This window comes from Anas acuta, chromosome 1 (genome assembly GCF_963932015.1).
Source record: "Anas acuta chromosome 1, bAnaAcu1.1, whole genome shotgun sequence".
Classification (NCBI taxonomy): Eukaryota; Metazoa; Chordata; class Aves; order Anseriformes; family Anatidae; genus Anas; species Anas acuta.
Window position 1 is genome coordinate 131,122,302 of NC_088979.1, and position 27,209 is coordinate 131,149,510.

The 27,209-nt window shown below is 36.3% G+C and overlaps 1 protein-coding gene across 9 annotated transcripts in view; it reads right to left on the reverse strand.

Annotated features, from left to right (window-relative positions):
• The window catches only part of PACSIN2 (protein kinase C and casein kinase substrate in neurons 2), a 58,364-nt gene that overhangs the window by 18,469 nt on the left and 12,686 nt on the right, over positions 1-27,209 (reverse strand). For 4 of the 9 annotated variants that reach the window (XM_068656626.1, XM_068656616.1, XM_068656562.1 and 1 more), the window contains exon 2: positions 11,119-11,229. The exons of 1 other annotated variant lie outside the window; for it this stretch is intronic. In XM_068656626.1, coding sequence (XP_068512727.1) covers positions 11,119-11,178 — 60 coding nt within the window. In that variant the 5' untranslated portion in view covers positions 11,179-11,229. Of the gene's footprint in view, positions 1-11,118; positions 11,230-14,277; positions 14,354-15,300; positions 15,370-23,110; positions 23,162-27,209 lie in introns of those variants that run through there. 4 more of the 9 variants (XM_068656576.1, XM_068656587.1, XM_068656570.1 and 1 more) reach the window with 4 other exon arrangements.

Consider the following 27,209-nt stretch of genomic DNA (forward strand, 5'->3'; position numbering starts at 1 on the left):
CTAATATTCTTAAAAGAAGAAAAACTATATTAAATGCTGGAAAAATAAGTGGGGCTTTATCAGCGACTATGCCAATAAATGCAGACATACTTCAGGCCACAAATATATTGTCAAGATTCCTTGTCAGAGATGCAAAAAAAAAAAAAAAAAAGAATCCCAAAGCAATCAACCACAGGACAACGATTCCTTTAGACACTGGCCTCAAAGCATTCATTCTGGCATTTTTTGGACTACAACCATTTCAATAGATCAAATAAACTTTGGTAGCATCTAAGTAAAGTGTTAGTTAGCAGTCATTGATTTGTCTTAATCTTGTCAAAAAGTACCCTCTCCTTTTGGAGGTGGGAGAGGGGGAAGACTTAAATTGTAATACAATTGAAGACAAGAAGCTACCAGCATCACAAAGAAGCTGGTATCAAAATCAGACACACAATGTCCAAACATATTTCATATATTCTTGTTAATAGATGAAAAGTAACATCTTAATTTCAGGGGAAACAGCAACTGAGAAATAAGTAGTTTCAGACTAATACCATACACTAACAAATATTGTATACACGTGTAATCAAAGCATCTAGAAACTCAACTACCTCAAATACTATTTTCTATAGTGTTTGTAGTAGAAGGGACAAATCATTCATCTGCTTAAAATGACTCCAGATGTAGGTTCACACCCAAGTGCACTTAAAACAGGTTACACTAATTTGGCAGAACTATTGAAAGCCTTATAGTAGCATTAGTTTGTGTCTCGTTACATGCCCAGGGATTTATGTCTCTAGCAGGAACATTTCCTTTCATAAATTTTCACTTCTAAATTAGCATTTTAAATGCTGCTGCTGCTGGCTGCTCCATGGTATTTTTAATGTTTTCATTTTGAGTTTTATGAGCAAATTCTAACCACATGGTAATACACAACAGTTGCCAAATTTCAGGCAGTATGCAGAGAAATAAATTCAGTTTACCTATCACAGTCCACTCACTACTCAGTCTTTTGTCATGAGATATTTCACCCACACCAACCCTTCACCTGAGGAGAACTGAAGGAACTAGCACCATAGTTTCAAACAAAGCCTACAATACTAGACAATAACAATCTTGTACCTCAAAGAAGGCCTTCTGTATTAATATTTTCAAACCAAACCCCAGATGTTCAAACTACTACTACATAAATCACGTTAAGGCATCCTATTCAAATTCCATGCCCCATGAGGATAGCTAGTTTTGGAAATAACATTTTTCTGTAAATTTTCTTATGACGCAGAATTTAAGTTCTATACTTGGCATTTCACATTTTTAAAACCTAGTGATTTACTAATATTTAAAACATATGAAGCATCAGCTAATCTCCCTAGTTTATCATCTCCCTTTTTAGAGAAATATTTACAAGGCAAAACTTGCTTCTCAGACCCTGATAGGAAGTACATGCAAGGAGCAGAATGGTCACAAGTATGTCCATATCACATATGGATATGTTTAAAACTTCACTTTAACCTGCTTCCAGTGAAGCTCCCCACTTCACCTCTGCCTAAATAAGCATAACTGCAGATAAGCATGTACATTTCACTTTTCCAATCATTTTTTGCATCTCTTAACTGACAATCCTGAATGACTTCTGGCTTTCAGCTGCTCTTAAGTCCCCCAGTGATCCCTTCTTTCTTTTCTTTCTTGTCTGCAGCACAGGTCAGAAAGGACTGACCTAAAGACTCCAGGATACAAGCCACCCTACAGATGGAGCCCACAGGACAGGGTGGCAGCAAGGAACTGTTAGTGAGAGCTCCAGGACGCACCTCCAAGCAGGACCTGTTGAAAAGCAGGCACTTCTTGGGAAGACACAGTTTGATGAAGTGCGATAACCACTCTGGGCAAGATTGGGCAAAACCTGCATTTGAGTGTTCTCAGTACAGTTTTGTAAAGGAAGTCATGCTGGACTTTTGTCTCACTCAAGAAATTTAGGATACCACATTAATAGCATTTAAACAGATGGAAGGACAAAGATGTAAACAACTTATGAGCAACCAAACAGAATCCACATCAAAATACCACAGTGCTTTAAGACTAGAGTCACCAACAGACATCTCCCTTCCCTTTGTGAACATGTGCCTATTCTGAGTGCTGATTCCCTCCTTAGCCCACTAAACTGCCCCCTGCCAGGGTTGAAATTTGGTACTATTTTCATATAGCAATACTTTCAATATAAAGTATTCCATAGAATACTTTAATATTTAAAGGTAATACTAACTGAAGTGATTTAAAATAGATTCACAAACATTTCTATGCAAAACATGTTATAAACCTCATAGAATTATTTAAAAGATTTTCTATACCTGCAAATTGTTTTAATTTGTACAACGAAACCACTGCTTGAAAGTTGCACTGTCCATAGATTAAATTGCAATGCCAAAACTTTGAGAGAAGTGGAATGTGCAGTCTGCCATAGAGACAAGGGAGTCAAGTAAAGGGAAAAGGATTTCAGTTTTTGTGCATGCCAAGGAACCACTACATTAACTGAAGAGAACTTAAAACAAGTAAAAGCTGACAAACACACTAAACACAACCTGAATTTTGGAAAAGACATGCCTTAACACATTATTTTATTCAAGATTCCCTTCTCTTCAATTTCTGAGGTAGACTGCAAACATTGCGCAAGGCTTCCCCCCTACCCATAGTCAGAAGAAGTATTTGAAACAAAACAAAAATGACAATTATTATTTTTAGTAGCTGGCCAGAAGAAAAAAATAACCCTGCATTTCCTTGTTTCAGTCAGAGCTGCACTTACATAATGCTTCGCAATTTTCAGATTTCTGCATTAGCACTGTTCAGTACATGAACATAGGATGTCACCAGCTACAACAACATTCTTATCTCTCTGAGTCTGGGGGATTGTTTCCTGTTAAACAGATGGCATACAATGAAGACATGACCTTGTCCTCATCCTACAAATGAAACATTCATTTCAGGATAGTAAACTGTAAGACTACAAGATTTTATTTATTTATTTACAGTTTCAAGAGCAGTGACATCTTTTACTACAAGATATTTAAGAACTGCTTTCGTTTTAGCATCAACACAACGTGTTCAGTTGCTGTTCACCATTTGTTACTAGAACCACATCAAGAGGAAATAATCCCCCCAAAAGTATTCTTCTTCAAAATATTGCTCTGATGGCCAATTTCTTGATTGAACTGGTGAATTTTGTGAAAACTGTGATTCCCAGTTTTAACTGTGAAACCATCCCCCTGCCTCTTTCATAAATGCAGTTTGCTACCAGTTTCCCCTTTTCCACTACAAATAATACTCCAAGCTTTGCTACTAATAAAATTCAGGTGATTCTAGTTTTTGCCCCACCTCTCCTCTTACAGAGGTTGCAAACACCTTCAGATCTGCTTCAGTAGAAAAAATTCCTTCTCACTGTGATATTTCCTCTCAGATATGATCACAGCACTCGAAGTCATCTCAAATCTTTTCTCAAAGCTACATTATCATATCAGTACCAGTGGTTGGCTACATTAGTACCACCCAGGTACTAATGTAACCAACCACTGGTACTGATATGATAAATGGGGGAATATTTAAGAGCTTACAGCCACAGTACTGTACTTTTTTTTTTTTTTTTTTTTTTACACAATTTCACAGCACTCATGACTCTCCCTCTGTGTTAAATTATTTAGGCACTTTTACCACAACTAACAAACTTTGTGGTGGTGTATGTGGTGTTTTTATTTTTAAAGCATATTCATAGACCAGGATAAAATTGCACGAGGAGTTAAACATACTAAGTAGGTTTTTCTGGTACACTGAATGAAAAATAAGGGTATTTTAATTTGTCAGCAACACAAAGTGGCAAACATTCAGCTACTGCTAAATTCCAGTCAATTAATTGCAGCATATTATAGTTGCTATAACCACTACTATACAAGTTTCAAATGCCTGAAGTAAGATTTGATGTTTCTTCCAGACTTGCCTAGCTTATCCATAACTAGTCAGCCTTTATAAACTGGAACCATTTGAAAGAAAATAAATTTGCTTATCTCTTAAGTCACCATAGCATATAAGTTGTTTTCGTGTTTGTTTTGTGTTTGGTTGGTGTTGATGGTTGGTTTTACTAGCAAAAATTCAGAGGCAAGAAATGCACAATAACGAGCTTTGAAGGCTTCATCAAATCCACACCTACCGATAGTCAGTATGGGGACACACTATTACCAACGTTCCTGTCAACCACTAGTATAAATCAGGAAGTTTTCAAACACTTCAACCACTATTAATTTTTATAATACTCAATGCCATAGCATATATTCTCCCTCAAAATGAACATGCAAAACAGAGATTAAAGGCACATTTTGAAACCCTGTACAAGATTGTCATGTGTGCTTTGAATCTGTGTGGATTCAAAGTGGTTTTTGCACATAAACAGAATCATCTTGGTGCATAATTAGCACATACATAGCTTGAGTACCTATATAAGCTCTATCTTTGTGTATGTAAGTTTTGAAAGTTTACCAATGTAAATTCATCACTGGATGCAAGAAAAAAAATCTGAGGAAGCTCTTAAGCCCTTTAAGATCTTAAAGGCTACTGACTTTATATATCTGTGAGCTTAAGAGCTCACAGTATCAGTAAGCAAATACCTGGCAATATAAATGGAAAACATTGTTACTAGAAGGAAAAAAAAAATGCATAAAGAAGATGACAGCAATCTACTGTTACAGAGTTCAAGTGTTTTTAAAACAGAAGAGCAAAACAGACATGTCTCCTATGGTAGAAGTGTTCAGTAACAAGTAACTGAAATCCCTCAACATCAAAACATCTTTTTAACATTCCAGAGAAGTTAGTTGTTTTTTGTTGTTGCTGTTTTTTTTTGTTTTGTTTTGTTTTGTTTTTTGTTTTTTTTTTTTTTTTTTTTTTTTTTGGGGGGGGGGGGGTTGGGCAGGACTCCTCCCTTTTAAATTCTCCTGTGCACCTAGCATGTGCACCCCCTTCAGAAATAATTCACATAGATGCTGGCTGACAGCAGTAAACACAAAGCAGAAACATCAGGAACACACGAACAGGCAGGACCAAGACCATCTCAGCAGGCTGCTCATAATGAAGTTTATAACTTCAGACTGCTATGGAAGTGATGTGCTTAGCACCGCAAAATGCACACCAGGTCCTGTCCTCCAAGGGAATCCGCCATAATCCTGAGTTTCTAGAGCTAATGCCAGACACTCTTTTAGCAGTTGTTCAGAATGCCTGTTTTTGTCTAGGTTAGTACTTGTTTTCACAGCACAGATAAACAACCCTGCAATAAATGGCGAGGTCTTCCATATTGTTGATGCTAGCACAAAATAAGAATAAGGACTCATACCTAGGGTTTAGGTGGCACTGTCAACAAAGAACCTGTGTATCATTAAAAATAATGATTTCTACAGGCTGTAGCTTTACATTTAGATGCCTTACCTTGAAAGATATACATACACTTCTACTTTGATCTCTAGAAATGCTTATTCATCACTTTTCTAACATTCATGGGTATTTAAGTGAATAATTGCTTTGAGCAAGTTGAGACCAATGCTTTCTTCTTTTAATATGACCACAACAGTGATAAGAAGGCATAAGGCTTGGGCTTGATTAAAAAAATGCATCATAAAATTAGCATTCCATTTATTACAACAAATTCTTTCATGTAGATTGTAATGCTACTTGAGTAGAACAAAACCTATAGGGTTGTCTGTTTCTTGTGTCTTACTAAAAGAACAAAGCATGTTCTAACACGCTAGTTTTTTCTCAAAATATATTGATTGGATGCAAGCAAGTGGTATAAACAATTATGACAAACTGAGATGTACTTATAACAGCCATGCAAACGCTGAGAATCCATATAACAGGTGGAAAAAAAGTCTGAAGGATTTCAAATTGAACACTGGGTTCCAAATTCCCCACTTTCCCTTGGAAAAGTTGCTGCCATCAGCAGTAAGCTTTAATTTACTGCCATCAGCAGTAACCTTTAATTATCCAAAGCATGCTACCTTTGTAAGCTAAGTAATACAGATGAATGAATTTCTTCTTGAAGCGTATCAACGAGATTCCTCCATGTTAAAATTTCTGTACCCATAGCACCATGAGTTCAGTCAAATACATCAAGGTACACTGAAACTTGTCAGAAAGATGAAGAATGAAAGTGTTTCCATTTCTTAAGTAATACCAGGCATTACTAGAACTGGAACTTTGATGAAATCTTTCTGTGGCAAATACCTCTCAATTATCTCTCAGTATCTTTCCTTATTATTTTACAATTCCTTACATGCAAGTATGTACAAAATGCTGCCTCCTAGAATACTTCTATTTGTTGAACACTTGGAAGAAGTAGGTGTGTGTGTTGGGAGGGAGGAGGAGGAGGGTCCTTTTCAATAGGCCAGATCCTTCTCCTGCCAGGAGACAAAAACCCAGGCTGAAAGTTTTGAAAGTTTAGCTAAGCAATAAAAGTTTCCTCAATTTAATTGTGAAAGCTGCTATTTCTAATTCATGATACAAAAAGGTATTACTGAAAGCCTATTTTTTTTCAGTTATACAATCTGTTCTTATATTGCAAAAATTAAAGAAACCAAACACTTAGAGCCAGAAAACGGATTAAGAACAAAAAGTGTTTTATTTCCTAAAGACAGCATTGCATGAAATTTCTGCCAAAGGCAATGTCAAAAACCATGAAAGCAGTTTAGCAACATTTCACAGAAGGACCCGGAGGCTGGCGGTGGACTTGAGGTCCCCGAATTTCAATAAGCATAATTTTTATCAGCTCAACAGAACATCAACATTCAAGAAATGAAAGTGGTTGAATTTCCAAGATACACAGCAAGGAAAAACATGGCTCTCACAGTAAGTTCTTATGGTATGTCCCACACCTTGCCACCTCACTTTTTCCTATGTGTCTTTCAAGGAAAAGATGCATTTTGCAGCATGCTCCAAAAGTAAATAAGTTTGAGCTATTTTGAAGTATGAGGGAACAAAAATCCCCATGTCTGTCTCTTCTGTGCCATGGCCAGGTTTAAATACACACACTGCTTCCGGTTGTGGCAGTAAAACACAGCAGGGTGACTTAAACTGCAGGCTGTCTTCAAAAACAAATGAAAAAAAAGATGTCATGTCAAATAGCTTAAACATTTATTTCTGGTGAAATAGGGTGCACATGACAAGTCCACATTAATGATACAACTTCCACAAAAGGATTAAGAACTCTGTGATCCTTGTTATGAAGCATGAAGTACTGAGGCTACTGCTCCAGAGACACTGCATCATTTCTAATCAAGTCAGACAAAAAGCATTGACCAAAGCAGTTTATTTAACCAGCTGGAGAAAAACTAAGACTGGAATTCAAAGTTGCAATTTTCAGAAATAACTGACTTGGAAGGTACCAAAATTTAGCCTAAAATTCAGACAAACTTTGGTTGCAAAGGTGGTTCCAAGCCAAGTAAAGTAGTTAAACTACAAGTTTGGTAGTTGTTTGACAGGCTGGCCATTCTGTATGTCATTGGTAATACCGAAGAGTTACTCTTAAGTTCAATTCATTAAGATTTGCACAAGATGTCCTATACTTCAGGTTCACATTTTACTGATAGCAGAAGCCTGGCAAACCTTGCCCTCAATTAACTCTTGAGCTCAAGAATGAGTCCTGCCTTACTGTTTCATCAGGCTTCCCTGTAGCAAGGCAAGGTTTAGACTAAATGGTGCTTTATGACAAGACGTTACTTGGCCTAAGCTAGCTGCTGGACACCTTATTCATTCACAACAAATAATCAGAATTACAAACCCAAATCAGCAATGATGCTCACACACGGGAGTGTAGAAGTCACAAGAAAACTATTCCTGGACAATTGCTCAATAGATTCAGCATCAAGGGGACACTGCAGCAGACAGTACAGCTGTAGGCACTTCACCTTTTTCCCTTATGCTGTGCTTTAGTCTAGGCATTTTGTCCAGTGTCAGGATAAAAAAAAGCATCACTGTCACATGATGTAACGTACAACTAAAATGCCTGTAAACCAAAATGTTCCATGTTATTCATAATTCTTACTTTAACAAGGTATTGCCAAGACTATCAGTCTTCTGAATAGTTTAAAGCCCAGTCATCCTATGATAACCAGAGTGCAAAAAAAAATCTGTAATTTCCATTGTGGATAAATGTTTATATGAAATGTTTTTCTCAAAATAGCTTAGTAAACATGTTTATTCTCTCAAACTACACTGACTTTAAATTCATCAAACATAGAACACATGAAGGTCAGGATTTGCTACCAGGTCAGTCCTTCCTGTTAATAGCTTAGTATTACTAAGTATTACTAATAGTATTACAGATCATTACTACAAAATGATCTATCACATTATTTATAATTAAAGCACTCTTTTTCACCGTTAGTTCAAAGTATCTCGAGTGTATCCATACAAGCTTCATCTCTGCAGAATGCCAGGGATGTCATATCACACGTTTTCAATACTCCACGTAGTTACATGGACATTTAGGCAAAACTACTATGTGCTTTCATCTACACATACAGCATTTTATGACAACCTGGTATGCAACAACAACAAAAACTTTGTATTCTGCTTTGCTTTAAAAAAATACAACAAAAAACACCATCAGTGGTGATATTTCAAGCACTAACCAACTATAAAACTTTAATCGCCTCCTTCATGTTTCAAAAAAAAAAAAAAAATCCCTCAGATACCACTTAGTTTCAACACATTGACATTTCAAGCCTTTAGTCACTTTGCAAAAATAATGACAAAGCCTTTACATCTGTAATAAGAACACAACCATCTTTTAAAAATAAATATATCAGCATTTGTAGCCAAAACCAAACTTGTCAGACCTAGACTCTTAGGACAAAGTCTTAAGTCTAAGAGCATAAAGCAGAGGAATAGGCAAATAACGCTTTCCTGCATAATTCAATACTTAAAACTCCAGAAATCATGAAAATTATCCACAGTTTTTTCCTAAACTGCCAAAAGCTTGCTATGAGGAAGAATGTACCCTTCTTCTTTGAAAAACTTGTCTACTTGCTCTAGTCAATATTTGTTAGCTCTCAGAACATACTACTTTTTCAGCCTGATGCGCTCAATTTCAGAAAAAAAGTTAACTATTCAATCTGAATTTTTTTCCTCTTGACCATTTTAACATAACATTTGCAGTTATATTAAAAAAGAGAAAGAGCAGAGCAATGAATTAATCATAAAGGAAAGAAACCAATTGGTATACTGAAGTTTAACTCTTTCTTATTTAAGGATACTTCAAGAAATACTCATGCATTACATGTTAGCCTATTGAAATTGCTTACAAAACAGACTGCAGTTTTGACTTTTTAGAAGGAATAAATAGAAAAGACCAAATTAATATATTTAGATAGTGTTTATGATATAAAATAAGCCACTAATAGCATTAACATCAATAATGCTTTTAACCTATCTGTAGTAATTGTCAAATACATTTAAACTATGCTTGTAGAGGTCCTAACTTAGGCTAATTGCTATTTTTGAGCATCTATATGTCTTTAATATTAAAGATTTAAGGTCACTTTTGACCAAGACATCATATTACTTCACAGAATTCCCATTGATACATCTTCTATGCTTTGAGAACTGGTTACTTAACAGAACACAACAGTTTTGCACAAAATAGCGAGTCAGAAGTTACATTCTCCAGGCAGCTACAGGATAGCCAACTCACAACAACCAGAGAAGTCCAGTATTCTTTTTTGCTGAGCACCTCCATATCTTTCTTTAAAGTATTTCTACCAAGGAAGCCTGTCCAAAAGGTTTCCTCAGTCACAAAGATGCAGACTAATTCAGGTTGGATGGAACCTCTGGAGGTCACTTAGTCCAACCCTCTGCTCAAAGCACATCTGATAGATCAGGTAGCTCAGGACTAAATCCAGTTGAATTTTGGATACCTCTAAATGGAAATCCCACACCCTCTCTGCAGTCATACTACAGAGTGTCCCTACAACAAAAGGATTTAGGAGACTTAGAATCCAGTATGTTTGAAACCACCTTTTCAGAAAGAGAACAAATAGTCATTTTTAACATAACAGTAAATAAGTCTCCCAATAAATGACAGTTGTCTACTCAAAAAAAGAAACTTCACTGGCATTATATGGGCCTTTTAGATGTTGTATTGAGAAATAATGGGAAATTTGCATCAAAATGCAATACACACCCTCTGCCCTCCCATACCACCACAGATTGTAAGTGGCTTAGAAAAGCTTTAATTTAAAAGGAAACATGATAATGTTAGGTCATGGAAACCAACCTGTCTGACTTTAGTATCTCCAGTAACAGAACTGTTCAGACATTTTTCCCCCCAACCATTTCTATGTTTGTTATAAATAAACTCAAAAGAGCTCCCAGTCACGTAACAGAAGTTTGCCCTACTAAACATGAGTCACCTAGACTACATTCTGACCTTCGGTTACGTTGGTATTGGCTGTGTCAAATTTTGTCAAATTGGCTGTGTCACTTGTTTGTTGCAATTAACATTTGATAAGTGCTTTATGAAGTTTGTCTTCTTTTAATTAACCTTAATCAAGCTACCATAACATCTGAAAGTCTTCAGACTTGGGCAGCACAAATTAACGTGAACTTGCAATGTGCTTTGTATTATCCTTCCGCATGAACGCTCTTACACTGAGATAAACACAAGATAACTTCCCTCAAATAAGTTTATTCTTGCACAGACACAAATAGAAGATACAGTAAACTCACACAGTAGCTTAAATTTCAAGCTATGTACACTTAAAATAGCTTTTAACCATTTACTTTAGATTTACCATTGTTCATTCAATTTCATTGGAAATTTTAAAAACTCTCGACCCACCCCTCTTCAAGGATAAAAAAATGATGAAGGTTCAATTCTGAATTGCACATCCTACCAAAATGGATGACCAAGTCTGTGCCAGTTAAAAAGCCTTGACAGAACTGGGACAAAATCTAAAACATCACTTTTACCCTGAAGGCTATTTCTGCAGATCACAGTAACTACTGACATCTTATACTGCAGTTCTCTTCACAATTTATAATGTGAAAAAAAAATATATGTAATAAGAGTAAAGATATAAAATCAAAATACTGTGAATAAAATACTCAGATTACCTCCCAGAAGCTATCACTAGAAACTTCTACTCCAACAGAATCATCGTATGTGCCAGACATTTCTATGTATGGTGAGCTTCCAAGTATTCAGAGCTCAAACACCTTCAGAATCTGTAAGATAAAAAATATTTATGAACATTATTAACGAGAAACAGGTATCAATTAGAGGAGAAATTAAGTATCATTAGATTCTTGGATATCTAAGGGTGCAAAATAAAAACAAGAGGTAAGCACAGAGGGTATGTAAATAAGTACATTTTGCAACAGAATATTTTTCTACAACACAAATATCATGATAGAGCCAAGAGTTTTGCGTTGTCCAGAAACTGTTCAATCCAGTTATCAAATATCACTGAACTCTTAAATTTATAATTTTCTACCATTTAATTCCTTTTTTTTTAAAAAAAAAAAGAAGTTTGAACAGCACGATCTTCACTTGTTAAGCATTCTACTTTACAGTATTTTGTAAGAGACAATCAGCTGACCTTTAATATCTGTACAATAACCTTCACTGCTTGCAATTCCTTTTTCACTGGAAATCTACGTTATGTCATGAAACTCATTGGAAATATTTAAGATCAAGAACAATTGCAGATTTAAAAATAAACATTTTCAGAAGAAAGAAGTGTAATTTCTATAAGAATCTTAATTTCCAATCATTTACTTGAAAGCTAAAGGCTCCCACAAAAGCAGACAGCTTCCTCTCTCAGCAATAATGTAAAGCAAAAAGTTGAAGGGATACCTTTGGAGCCACTGAATTCAAATTGCATGAGATAATGCCAGCCTCCTCCCCAAGTGGCTTAGTACATACAATAACCTTACAGACCCAGTTATTTCGCCCATTCACCTGTGACTAGACCTCTTACTGGGCTAGTTAACTAACTGAGCTGCTTATATTTTCTAGGCAACACTCCCCTATGGATTTTAAAGCAGATAATTGATTCTAAATGATGGTACGATGACTATTTCTTCTATTCCAATTGTACTAAGAAGTTATGGGTCCCATGGCTGAAAGTCTCCTTGAAGGTGACAATTACTTTCCCTATAAGTTGAAACTCCCACACTTAGTTTTATTGCTTTTTATTTATTTGTTACATATCATATTATTTCATTGATTTTAGTGTTTGTTTTGCTGAAAGCAAGTAAGTCCAAATGTTGACCTTTATTAAGTCATTTCTTTAACAGTTACGGTGTTCTCACTTACATAGACACACCTTTATGGAAGAAAAACATCATCTTATCCTCATGGAAGGGGCTGACTGTTTATAGAGCACTGTGTATAAAAACCTATTTTCACCATAAGCTAACATTTAAGATAAGCATCATAAACAGTACTGAAGCAAAAATTCAGACACTTACATCCACAAAAGCAGTTTGCAGGGTGGAGGCCAAGAGATAGGGGAGGAAGGAAACAGCTCCCTCCCACAACACATACATGCAAAATCCCTGCCTTACCTCTACTGACACTTGAACAAGTTCTGCTTAGAGTTCTCCTGTCAAGCTTGCCTACAACTACAGCTAGAGGTACCTGTGAATAAATGGAATCAATACCTCCCCTCCCCCCTTCTGGAATAAATAAACTACAAGGTGAAGCTCCCTCCTTCTTTTGCCCTGTGAATTTTGCAAAAATGCCACCTCAAAAGTGCCCACAAACCTGGCTTAACTCGCAATCTTAGTGGTTAAGACATGCTGCTGGGAGAAACAGAATTGAAAACCTTCCAGGCTGAGGAGGGAAGGTAACACTGAATTTGCGTTTCTTGGATACTCCAAAAATGTCTGTGTCAGAAGACAGAAGCTAGCTACTAAAACAGGCAGCTCTTTGGACGGTTGCATCACAAACAGGGCAGAGAACTGCTCCGGCTGGAGAGACAAGCAGCTTCTACTGAACAGTTTTTCATTTAATTCACTTACATAATCTAATTCCCAGAAGGCTTAAATAGCCCTAACACTGAACACAGAACTGAGGACTAAAAATTGATGTCCCTATTCTAGATTTTATTTTGAAAAGCTGGTCAAAAATACACGAAGGGTTCCACAAGGCAAGGCAACCTGCAAGTGACAGCAGCTATTCTCTTAAAAACACCCCATTTTCTCCATAAATAGTCACAGAAGTTCATAGTCATCTGGCCACAAACAAAAAATGCTCACTTACAATTCCTTACAATAAACAGCCATTACAGTTCAAATATACAAACAATAAGGTTTTCTGTGCCTATGGAAGAAAGATGATATATTGACACAACATAGTTTTACAAGCTAGTGTAACAATCTTCATATTACTCTGGTTGCTAATTACCAAGGTTTTTCCATATGTGCTTGTATGGAACCAAGAGGAACTGGTGCATTAAAACACTATTTTTTATTATCAGTTTCTTAGTAGCCTAAATGCAAGAACCTATTATTTTCAGGTAAATGTCATCCCTTGCAATTCTTACAGTAAAGAAAGCAAAGATTACATATATGAATTTCTGTTTTCCGATAACCTTTCCCAGATAGCTGTAAGCAACACAAGAAGGGTACAGGAGTGATATAATCTTGCAAGTAGTTGGATAAACTCAAAAAAAATATATAGTTTGACATTAAACAGCTTTTTCCAGTAGTTTGTTTGCTTCATAGTTTTCACAAAAATAAGAATATGCAGAGGTACCTTTAAGCATAACTCCTGATTATTATTTTTTTTTAATCTGATCAAATGGAGACAGAATTTAAAGACAAATTGCTAGATCAATAATCATTGCTAGCTATTTTCGCAGCCATTTGTCTCCTCTTGCTATCTTCCCATTAAGGCAACAGAAACACTCACGTTACTCTGAAAGCCTCAGTGAATGAAGCAGTGTCCCAGGAATGCTATGCAGAATGCAAGGAAACAAGGTTCCAAAGGTTCTCAGGCAGGTTATGGCTGTCATAAGAAGATCTTTAAACCAAAGTGTTTGCTATCATTTGAGAGAGATCAGGCAGACAGTTGTAGAGTTCAATGTCTCAGAAAAAGAAACCTTCATGCCAGAGTATAAACACAAAGACAAGTTTCATGGAATAAAGACACCATCACCACCTCAAAAAAAATAAATATATATATATATATTTATAATTTATATTTCCCCCTCCAGCTACAGAAAAAAAGTGAAAGTATCCTGAAGTAACAATACAGTGTCAGCTTACCTTTAATAAAACAGCCTAGGCTGTACTGGCACTGGGAAGTTTAATCTGGAAAGCTACACAGAAAAATTGGAAAAACCTGAAACAGAGGAACATTTTCTTAAATGAAGGAACAGGTTGTGGGGATTTTTTATTTTTTATTTTTTAGAAATTTTATTCCTCCACACAAGCTATCACACAATTTTATTCCTCCATACAAGCTATCATTTTTCCAAAGAAGCATGGAAATAATCAGTACTCAGGAAATTCTGATATATTTAAGGTTTTCATATGCCAAATACTAGGCTGAGAAAGTATGAGCAAGCACATTTAGGGAAATATTATGAAGTCATAGCAACAACTGGCACAGAAAAACACTGTTTATACAGCACTACTTAAAAATAAACTGAATAGTGAGATATAACATCAAGCTCTATGAGTCATGCTACTCTCATGCAATAGAATTATTATGGCAGCCAGTTCTTAAGCACATTTTTTGTTAGGGTTTGGTTCTCCCATCCTTCAAACATATTTGCAGGGGTTTCACAATTAAAGGCAGTTACTTTTTATAGTTAAATGGAAGACTCTGGAAATCAAGGTGTAAGCCTTGGAACAACTAAGGCTGACAGCATAAAATCCAGGCAATTCAGATCAGTAAGATCAAAGAGATTGCTTCTGCACAGATCCTCCACACACATCTTACATGAAGTTGGGGGTTCTTTGGTCAGCAAGGCTGTAAGCAGCAGAGCTGGTAAATCCCTAAGATAGCAGGGTGCACACACCCAGTTCCCATATATCCCACAACCATTCTGCCTCAAGCACTCCAACCTTTATCTTCCTCCATGGCTCCAGGCCCTCTTTGGGAGTACCTAGGCTGACTTTTTCTTGTCCCTCAACTACTCCCTGCACAAATGGTAGCCCAGTCCTCTGATGGTTCTGCCAACCTCCACACGGACTGGCCAGCCAACTCAGTGAATGAAAGGGGCCGTTACAGAGCCCAAAAATAACATTTTCTTGAGCAGGTATATCAGTTTGTGTCACACCCACCCAGCTCCCTGCTGTCCTGAGGCAGGTAAGAAATATGCATCTTCATCTCTGCTCTTCTTTAATGTGTGCCTGAAATGATAAATTGATTTAAAAATGATGGAAGGAGTAGCATGGCAAGATGGCTGCCAGTTAAAGAAGGCAAAGATGCCAAGTCTCACTTTCCTCAAAAGCATATTAAAGGCCTTCACTGAACAGAAACAAGCTCCCAATCGTGCTCTGTGCCTGCTCCTTAACATGCTTTTGGCCAACACAAATCTTTTAACTTTCATACTTGTCAGGGTATTTTCTTTCCTCATGCCAAAGAATTTACAAATTTTCATTAATAAACAAATTCTTAATAATTACTAAACATGAGGTCCAAAGATCTTAAGCAAGCTTTTACCTGCGTCACCACAGACACAAACAACCAAACATGAAGCAGCATGGAAAAGGCCTTACAAATTCATAGCCCTTGCTGTCTTTTGTCATAAACAGGCCCAGAACACATTGGGTAAGAGAATTTATATAGGCTAAAAATAAACCAAGAATTGCAATGGAAAAGAGTAACTGGATAATAAGTAGTAAATACGACAGTAACTACAGAAATGGTACAGACAAGCAAGGCTTGGATTTCTCAACGTAGTGATTTTTGAGCAATATTTTTAAAATTAGGACACATTAATCTTGCACAACACAAGGAAACATACCAATAAACAAATGAGCCTCCTCTTTAGGGAATATTCTAGCAGAACTACATGCTAAAGTTCTTGAATTTCTTCTCTATTGCTAGTGCCCTCCAATGTGAAAAGATTTGCTATAAATATCCTGAAGGATAATACTCATGAGAATTTTAGAAAATATTAACAGTGGGCAAGCAGACCTTCGGAAACTGCACACATCATCTGAATATGCTGCTTCTGCGCTCAAGATGTTGGCTGTGATGTTGTTACCTTGAAAACAATTTACAAAACTCAAAAATGGTTCCTTCACTCGCATTAAAATACTTGTTTTTACTCCTTTTCTTCAAGGTGTCAGGTGGTAGAGATTAACTCATCACACAACTTGCAAAAACCAATGCAACAAACGCAGACTTAAGATGTTACAATAATCCAGTCGATTCCAAAGCCTCTCTTAAGGTGTTTTCCAACAGAAAGATGGAAAAAATGCATAAAGGCATTCTTCAGTTTTATCTCTGAGACCCCCAAAACAGATGAATTTTTCATGATCTCTTACTGTCAATCACGTAGGACTGTTTGTTGAAAGGTAAGATTTTAATGTTCAGAACCCCTCAGAAAATGTCTATTTTGATTAGAAACCTCACTGCAATTGAAAAGGATTTAAAAAAAAAATAAGGTCTCAGTGCTGCTTACCTGAAACCTACAGAAAAACGTATTAGATTTTGAGTCCGATATTCTAACATGAAGGATGTCTGCAGATAAAACAGTATTTCAGGTACTTGAAACCTGAAGGCAACGCCCCAGCCTTGTCCTGCAAACCTGATCGACACTTCCCAAAATGTACAATCCAGATAACAGACTGGAGACAACACTTTTCATACCTCATTTCAAGAACTTAACCATTTCCAGAATTGAAAGAACTATCACAAGTTTTCAGTGCCCACACAGCAATGATTCTCCCTCCAGTTATTGTTTCACTTGTGATAGGCTGCTTTAAAGTAAGGCAATAGCTGTCTAGTCCAGGTGACAAATTAGTCCACAACCAAGGAAGTTTCAGAGTAAGATGATGACAGGATCATTTAACAGGGTCAGCTATGAGATCGGACCAGATTGCTCAGAGCTTTATACAGTCTTGAAAACTGGGGAGGACAGAGACTGCATGAGCACTCAGCCCACTTTATCTTGGTATTTAACTGTCTTGGTGAGATGGAAGAAAAAAATAATAGGAAACCAACTAGTTATGTTGTCCTTGTGTTTTCTTTAAGGACTCTTTAGAAGCAAGCTCAATGACCAGTCTCTAGAAGGGAAATGCACCTGTTCACATTCCTCTTTAAACTTCTTTTTGGATATATAGGGTGGCTTGTCACTCTAGATCTGACTCAGCAGCATTCCAAGTGTGATGACTAGGGAGTGAAACACATATAAGGACACAACTCAACTTGGATTAGCTGCTCATAAGAACTTTCAGCTATGGTATTTTTTCCTTATTACTCATTGAAATCTGAGGGTTGTTCCATACAGAATAGCAAGAAAACAGAACTTCATTGTACAGAAACAAACGTCCCATGCTTGAAGTGATAAACCATCATGCTTTTCTACTACGTGTAGCTACCACAGATATGCTTTACAAAAACTCTACCTTGTATTTCATGGTTAAATAAAGCAATTTATACATTCCTTCCTATTTTATTTTGTCCAACCAATTTGTTCTATGAGAGCTCCTGATTTCTTCGGGGTTGCAATTTGTGGATGGTTTACGTTGCCAGAAAAATAGAAAAACTATAAACTTATATTAAAAAAACTGTTAGAAACACAGCTACCAACATTGAGAAGTCCATAAATGAATAAGACAAGTTAACTACGGAGGTGGTGGGGTTGGTTTATGCATTTAAGTGACATGAAGGAGTTTTAACACCTGGATGCATCAAACCAAGGTTGTTCACTACTACTCAGTGCTGTGAACTCTTCTAACTGCAATCAGTAGATGCAAGTGCATATTATTAATAGAAGTTAGGCCTCAGACTTTTGAAGCTAGAGTCTCAAGTCAACAACTTTGGGTTAATTCTTATTCTCCGATCCATAAAATCAGAAGAATAGCACCCTATTTCATTTTTAAGAAAATTCCTTTGTTTCCTCCAAAAAGCAACTACAGCACAAATACCAGAAAAGAGTTTGTAAAAGGAAATTGAATCACTACTTCCAGTGGAATTCAGATTGTATGTACGTAAGTCAGCAGAGCCAGGCACTAAATGAGTTTTTGAAAGATGGCAGCAACCTGTTTGGTGAATCCCATATCCTGAGCACTGAGGCAAGGAATCTAAGAAATGCCCACCAGTATGATCAGTACTGCACACATTCGCCTGCGACTGAGCAGTATTTATTCTTTTCATTTCCAGTTTGAATAACCAAGTATTTTGCTACCTAGACATTTATTCTCCAGTTATCAAGAAAGATTAACCAGTACAGAAGCTACTAGCTTGCGGCAGTCATTCACAACTTTGAGTAACAAGGAATTCCTTACATGTCTGCATTGCACCTAAGAGGTGGGACCCAAGTGAGGACTGCTTGCGTGACCCCATGCAGGAGAAAGACAGACACCTCTTCAGCAGCCGCAGGCAGTCCAAAAACCATGGCCAGTCATCCCCTGATGCCACAGAAGAACTGTGAAGGAAAGAGACAGAAAAAGGAGGAGGAGGAGAGGCACCCATCTGCAGCCAAAGCAGAGGGTGGCAGAGGAAAGGCGCTTCAGCAGGTACATGGTTACTGCTGGGTCCCCCACTGCCCTGGCCCCAGCCAAGGATCAGATGCTGCTGTTAAATGCTGATTAAGTAAGAAATAAAACTGAAAGAAGAAAAAAAAAAAGAAACAAACCGCAAGGAGTCAAGAACTTGCTTCGAGACAACTTCCTCACTGCCGTATATATTCACCAATATCCACATTCATTAAATATTTTTAACATGCAACAAAAAACTGAAAACAGCATTAGCTCACTGCCTTAATAGTCAAGCAATGAACAAATATTTGGTTCATTTCTAACACACATCAGAAGATCACTAAAGCAGTCAGAATTGCCTTGATACTTAACACATCTTGAAACAAAATCCAGCTATGCTCATAGGACTATCTCAACTTAGACTCTCCAGGTACATCCAACCCTGTGTGACTAATATTTTATGATGTATACATTTTACAACGTATAATTTAAGGAAGAAGAACAGCTATTTTGATCATTATATTTTATTAAGTTTGAATATTTCCATATTCCCCTGTTTGAATATTTCCTTAAATAAATGAAACTTAGACTTACTGTTTAAGTGTGATCATCTTTGAGTACATACACAGAGTGCACAAGTGTGTCTCTGAAGTGCGAGACAACAGCCACACATCTTCAGTCACACCAGGAGGTTTCATACATGTATAATAAGTACTATCTCACTCAAGCACTCTTGAGAAGATAGACCCAAGTTATGAGCCACTGTTTGTCTGTTTTTCTGTTCAAAGACAATAAAATTGAACCCTTCAAACCTCTCTGGGAATACTCTCTTGTAATCACATGCCTTTACTACAGACATGAGCAATGGCAGAGCGATGCAATTGTCTGAGAACTAGCAATCATCCCCTTAATTTGCTATCGGACATGTCAGTTTTGTTTGTTTTCATAATCAACACCTATTCATCATTACTAACTCCTACATGCTGCCAGCATATCCTCCCTCTGCATTTTTACAACTAGCCAGGATGACTTACACAGCAAAATAAGTGACCAGGAAAAAATTATTTTTTTTTTCCCTCTCAACCTGAGGGATTATTTTTATTGTGCATTTTTTCTTTCAACTGATAAAGTTATAAACCACCTTCAGAGATTACACAGAGGTTACCAATTTTAACTGAAACAGACTATGAGTGCAGGAGGTCATTAACACCACAAAACTCCAAGCTTTAACTGGCACAGCTATACTGGCCAAGGACAAAGTTGATAAACTCTGTGCAGGGATTTCTAGAAGATTTGGATTTACTTAAAAACTTAACATATTTCTATCATACTTTTTTGCTTAGCTGTAAATGTAACAGATGGTGAAGTAACCAGAATAAACCATGCTAGGAAAAAGTAGTCTCCAGTTCTGCAGAGACAAACTGCACCTGCATTTACAATGCTCTGGTCAAAGCTGGATACTGCTGTTAAAATGCTCCTACTGTATGCCAACCATTAGGACCTACTGCATGCCAATACTGAAAGTTTTTGCTTTGAAACCTAAGCAGCAAGTTGCACAGAATCCATCCCTAAGTTTTAGTGTTAAAATACCCAAGGCTGACGAAAGATTTGTTTAATACACTGCCATTGTATTTGATCAAGAAAATTTGTTTATTTTTTTTTTTAAATGTACGCTACTACAAAACATTAAGTCTGAAAGAGGTGGATTAAGCAGTTCTCTAATGCAGGAGCATTGTTAAATTTAGTTAAAAATTTTAAATGATGGAAAGGATAAATATACCAAGGATCATACATGCTATTTTATAGTCTTCAGAAATGGAAACTAGCATTTTTGAACCTAACAACATTAAGTTCAAATAATATTAAGAAAAGAAATGTAAACAAATCCTAATCCCTACTACATCATGAAGAGAAATGAGCATGATAACATGAGTACTGTATTCTAATTTCCTCAAATATTCTTCTTAATAAAGAAATCTCAGGATCTCCTAAAACAAGAAACATAATTAGAAAAGAAAAAAGACTGCCTAAAAGATCTGAAGTCTTTCCAAAAAGATTTCCTGTCCTTTAGGATGTACTGCAAAATCTAAATCCCTCTTACATATTCAGACATCCTTTAAAACAAGAACTGTTGAAGAACATTTGACTTTTTACAGGCTTAAATGTTACTGTATGAACTGCAATACAGTGTTAGAAAATTACATATACAACAAAATTATGACAAGTGTGTAAATGCAGTTGCCACAGATCCTGTCAACAGCATACAAACGAGTAACACAAAATGAAGGTTATATGAAATGAATTGTTCCCAGTGCTTTCAAAAACTTCAGATATTCATCTAAGATAAAGTCAAAAGCAAATTAGTCAAAGTTTAACTTGCCTAATATCTGGATTTTTGAACTATAACATTGAAGCAAAGCAACTCCAGTTTCTAGTGTTTATTTAATTAGTGTCAATATTTATACCGAGGGGAAAAAACACTAAGAGTATCATTACCACTGTAAAGAACTCAGAAGCATACCTGCTAAAAAAAGCCTTTGAAGTATACCTTTTAGAAAACATACCCTGAAGTTCACAGAGGATATAGGTACTATTTTTAAAAGTTTTTTTTTCAGCTATTTCATTTAATCCCACTGGAGGATGAAAACGCATCATCTTACTATAGTCATTGTATATTAATCAGTTGAAGGGAGATAACCATTCCTCAAAATTTCTCCCCAGGTTTTCAGACTGATTTCTATACTGACTGTTCTTAAAAGCAGAAAAGGAAGTACTGTTAAATAACAGATTTTTGAATACAAGTATTGTAATTGAGCTAAATGTTTTTAAAAGAGCATCTCAGGTGATTTTTCCAAAATGACTGAGATGAACACTTTGTTACACTGTTTTTCACACAAACTGACTAATCCTGGCTTTAATCAGTATTTAATTTTCAAAAAGACTTTAGAGGTCTGCTACTCTGACATGTACTGAATACTACCTGCAGATTCTTTAGCTAGTGAGGGAAAGTAAAAAAAAAAAAAAAAAAGTAAAAAGCATCCTTGAATAGTATCCTTCACAGATCTTAAATACAGAAACTAACCATAACACATTAAAAATAATCATGCTCCTATTTCTGTTGAGATGCACATAAGAGAAGCAACATAAGAGAGCAATTTAACAGCTGATTTTTTGGTCACAAAGCACTTGCATTTTTAGGTTTTAAACCCTGCAACACTGACTTGTGATAGAAAAAAATCCCATTCTAAATAGATACATTAATGCTTTCTTAACGACAGAAAAAAAATAACAATAAAATAACAATAAAATTGGCTTTCAGTATATTTTGCCAGGAAACCACCTGAGGAACTCATAGCAGTATAACATTTTAAATAATTTGAAAGATTAAATACTGTATCTATTGTAAACTTTAAATCAGAAGTTATTATTATTTCACCTGAGTGATTAAGACATTAAACTGCAGAAAAAAAAAAACTGTTTGAATAGAAGTCTGCACCTTTTTCTAACGTTCACTTTTGCAGTTTCAGTGACATTACCCACTAACTAACATGCCCTCCCAAGGTCTCCAAAAATGAAATAAACCTTAATATCTGACACCGTTTGTATAACTGAAAATGAGACAAATATGCCTTTAGGTATGTTTCCAAGAAGCAAGAAGGGGGCAGAAGATCACATGCCTTCATCTTGCAAATTACACTTGGAAAACACTGGTATTTTGCAAGAAATCTTAAAAGTGGCCAGACACTTAAATTATTTAACCCTTTAGCTAGTGGAACTAGATGGCTAGTACATTCTTCATAATGAAAACTGATTTCAACAAAGTCTTTGTGGAAGTATTTACAACCCACATATTTAATACTTAGTTCATTCTACCACACAAAAAACAAGAATTTGACAGTAGTGCAAAAACGATAGTGCAGAGAAGCTGAGAAAGAGGCTTGCAGTGATTCATTCTCCAATAGAGAAAATGTGAAACAACGTTCACAGCTGTACTGACAAAGTAGCTGCAGAGAAAAGTGACATATATACAACCATTCTAAAATGGCATACAATTAAGAAGCAAAACAGAGCATTAGGAAGCGCTGCCTCAGATATCAAAGCTTCAGATCTTTGATCTAAAGATAAAAAGGTGCCATGCTGCTTATCTGACCACACAAGTACCACAAAACATGTACACTGCTGTACTTAAATAGAAAATCTCACAGAAGTATATAGAAGTAATACAATAATGGCTACTAGAAGGATATTTGTGTTTCAGACACTAAGAACCATCGTTCCAGCCATGATCAAACAAACCCTCTCATATTTGACAAGTGTTACAATCTTTACCAAAAGATCACATTCATTTGGCCAAAAATACTTTCATTTCTTCTATTGAGCAGCACAGTAAATATTTGGCAGGAAAAAAAGCAACTGTTAAATTAGCAAGCAAAATACTTACCTTAAAAGCCGTGTCTTAACTCACTTGCATTTTTCCAAATATGGAGCTCAGCAGCACAACTGCACAGGGAGCCGCAGTACCTGCACAGCTTTGCCTGACCTCCACTTCCACAAGCAATTCTCTCACAGCACATTTCATCATTTCCTGCTGGCTGCTGAAAACCTTGTCGCTCAAGCTAAGGTCATTTTTTTCCACACTGCAGCACTCAAACCAATGCAGGGTTTTCACTCACGTTTCCGATGTTTATGTACTGCAGTGAAGATAAATATTCATCTTTCCTATAATCTCCAAAATAGACCACTAGTAGGCCATATTAAAGGAAGGTATTTTTAATCATACAACTGCATTAAGTGAAAAACAGTTTTTAAACACATCACTGAAACATGTAGGCAAATTTTTCAGATGCGTTGCTTAGGAAGCAACTCTGTTGTTTCTGTGTTCCATAGTCAAAAGCTGTATTTTTCCATCTCCAGAAATACGGGACTGTAATAGTAATTAATGAAATACTGACACATATTAAATAAAGGCAGGTCTAAATCCTAGGATTAAGGTCAAACATGCTACTCTTCCTGAATCTGAAGGTTATGTTAAGTAAAGCAGCTACTATTCTTTACATCAAGAGAAAACCAACTCGGAGACCTCATTTGAACCAAATTCAGCCCTAAGACTAACAGATGTGCCTTTCCAAAGACAAGAAAACAGAAACTGTAAATAAGTGTATTAACAACGTGTCAGCATACTGTACCTTCTGTTAGTCTTACAGAGACCTTATTGTGCTTGGCAGAACCTAGTAAGACTGATTGGGGCAGGGGAAGCTAGTTGCACTGATGGACCTAGATGAACATGTGCACTCTTCAAGTAGTTAATTCTGCTGTCTTTTTTTTTGAGATGTAAATAAATCAAGTAAAATGAAGACAACTGGAAAACAAAAAGCAATGTGTTTTTTTTTTTTGCCATGGAAAAAGTAATAGAGAAAGCAAATCTCAGAAGGACGTTGCTGAAGATGGAAGAGGAGAAAAGACTCCAAAACCTAGTCAAATATCTCAGTTTCTCAGATATGAATGCACTCAACTTAAAACACTGCAGAGGCATCACATCTCCACAAAAAAATGTGGCCTTTTGGGATTATTACTCTCTCTTAGACAAAACAGATTATTAGGACAGCTACTTAATACATGTACAGTGATAGAAATTTCCTATAACACCAGTAATCTTTTGCTAGTATAGCTCATGGTGGTTCCTTGAAAAAAAAGGTACAGAACTGTACCTTAGGACCCTTTCTACTAATGCAGAAATAAAATAACCATCCCCATAACTGCTGACTTAGTTCAGAGCTGTAAAACAGCTCTAAATAGTAGCTTCAATTATTAGCAATGTTTCTGCAGCCATTATCCTCTCAGTGCTATAGCCCTGCTGACAAAAGGCAGGACAAATTACCATATGACACTCCTCAATTCTCAAGATATGCTCAAGGCTAGTTATGTATTTTTCCCTATTCTAGCAATGTAAAAACTTCTAATGAAGATAGCCCTACAACCTGAAAGCAACATTCTCAGCTGTGATTGCTGTCAGAAACTTTATATATCACATCACCAGTGTCATATCATTTCTGGAACTGGAACAGAAATTACAGACCTCTGCAGAACGCAGTTCATAAGTGTAGAAATAAAACAAGCGCAGGCATACACAGCTCTGACTATCCTTCTTTCCAGGAAATTAAATAACAAATTATTCCTTCAAGAACAACAAAAGATCTGTTCATGTATTTCAGAGTCAATCATTTACTGTAACAGTACAAGTGAACATGTGACTGTGTTTCATATTTCACATTAAATAAGATTAATTCCGATTTTAAAGCAAACTGATTCTGGCTTCTAAAGAACAGCCAGGGTCATTTACCTGTTTGTTTGTTTGCATTAAGGTGGAAAAGAAGGTTGCTTGCTACTTAGTTTCATTAACATGGCCACTGAAAAGAGAAACACTTGAATTCTGTTTAACCAGATTTTCGGCTCAGTGAATCTGAGGTAAACTTTAGCCAGGACTCCCATGTTCCTAGGCAATTTAATTTTCTGATCCTCAAAAGGTAATTACTGCAACAAGGACAGGAGACCTTTACCCCAACTCAATAATCCACACAACATGGGATTGCTGACCTAGTAGAATTAAATAACCCTTACAAACACCTTGATTTTTTAAAAAATAAATATAATACAAACTTGCTCCTTTATGTAAGCAACATTAAAGTGTTACTATGTACTAAATCCATAGGTCTAAGCTACCTGGAAGTATCACTCTGAAGGTCACTGATCTCATTTTTTATAGCCTTGTGCACATAATTTGACAAGATAAATACACACAGAACTAAATTTGCTTCTAGCTTTTTGGTTTTGTTTCTGTCACATACAGTACACAAACCCATTTTTAACACTGATGCAATTGAAAATCTAAAGTTTTCAGCATACAAAACATGATAATGCATTAGAACAGGCAGATAAGCTCAAGGTTAGGCAAACAAGAAACTGAAAGTTTTTCTTCAGCTCTAACCATTTTACTAATCTCATTAGGAGTTTAGAAAAAAAGTAGCCAGCCAGCCCTACAATTTCCAGAGATATGGATACACTTTAGCTGTCCTTTAATAGCTCTCAAACACACAAGTCATTCAAATGTAAAACCTCCAAACACAAAAATGTTCACAAACACACAATTTACTCAACTAATCTCAGGCTAGTTTTTTCTATGCTTCTCCCCCTTTTCAGGGGGAGGAAAGCTTTTTATGCCATTTTAAAGTAATGCTTGACTGAGGTACAAGTAGGTCAGCCAGCTACCCCACAATCCAAATTGGAATGAGGTTTAAGGAAATTAGGACAAAAGGTCCCATTAACCACCATTCCCACACTTGCCATTACCATTGTGCTTTTTAATTTAAAAAGACTGTGCCAACACTATGTAGCATTTAAACAGCAGCCTTTAACCTGCATCTTGTTAACAACTGAAAGACAGAAAAAAGAAATTTAAACAATGCAAAGTTGAATCTAGAGCTATCACAATGTTAATATCTAAAAAAAGAGTTGAAAATTCAAATACATAAGGCTACTTTATATATACACACATGAACTATATATATGATCACGATCCAAAGTTTTGTAGCAAATTATCAGTAAAAACATGTGATACACAACTTTCTTCATTCTTCATGTACGCTGCTAATTAACTTCAGCATTTTTAAGGGTTCTACAACATTTCTCAAAACCAGAAACAATTGCTACCAAAGAGAGAATTACACTTTTCTATGATGTAGGGTAACATGAACTAATCAGGACAGAGAAGGCTAGTATCGTAGAATACAATTATTCTGGAATTAAAATATCAAATTTGTGCACATTCAAAAGGAAATGCATAAGAGATTTTTAAAATTTACCTTGTACGTAAGCCATGTGTACATATGGTCTATACACACACAGCCAGGAATGGAAAATAATTCTCCTCATTACTATGGAGTCTTTATGCCATTAGCCTAAAGCTATGTTTAACACCATGGGAATTCCCTGTAATCTTATAAAAGTGTTCCCAGGGCCCACCTCCAATGTAAGGTTTCACTGGCTAGACAGCAATACTGTGCTTTTGAGTTCAGCTGGAATATCTGAGCAGTTCACATGCCACACCTCCCTGTGAAGCACCACGTTTGTCTTTCAAAACCTGAATGCACTGCCCTGGAGCAGCAACTTGCTCGGTCCCCGTGGAGAGGCAGGGGCAGTGACCCCAGGGAGCTGTTTGCCACGTTATGGGGGTTCTCTGGCCCACATCAGATGGACACCTCAGCCTATGTTCTAGAATAGCTTATGGTTACTGAAATGAGTCACCTGTCTAAATATTATTATAATTACAGAGTCTTATCTGCTCATGCATCATCAGTTCAGAGTTTGAGCAGAATCAAAAAAAAAGACTTAATGGTTCAGCAGCCGAAACAGCTGCAAGTTGAAAGCTTCAGTTATGCAGAAGTGTCTTTTAGTTACCACTGAAATTAAGATTTCCATTTGAACAAGTATTCCTCAAGAATAAAACCAAAATGTGCTTAGTTGATGACTAATATACCCCACCT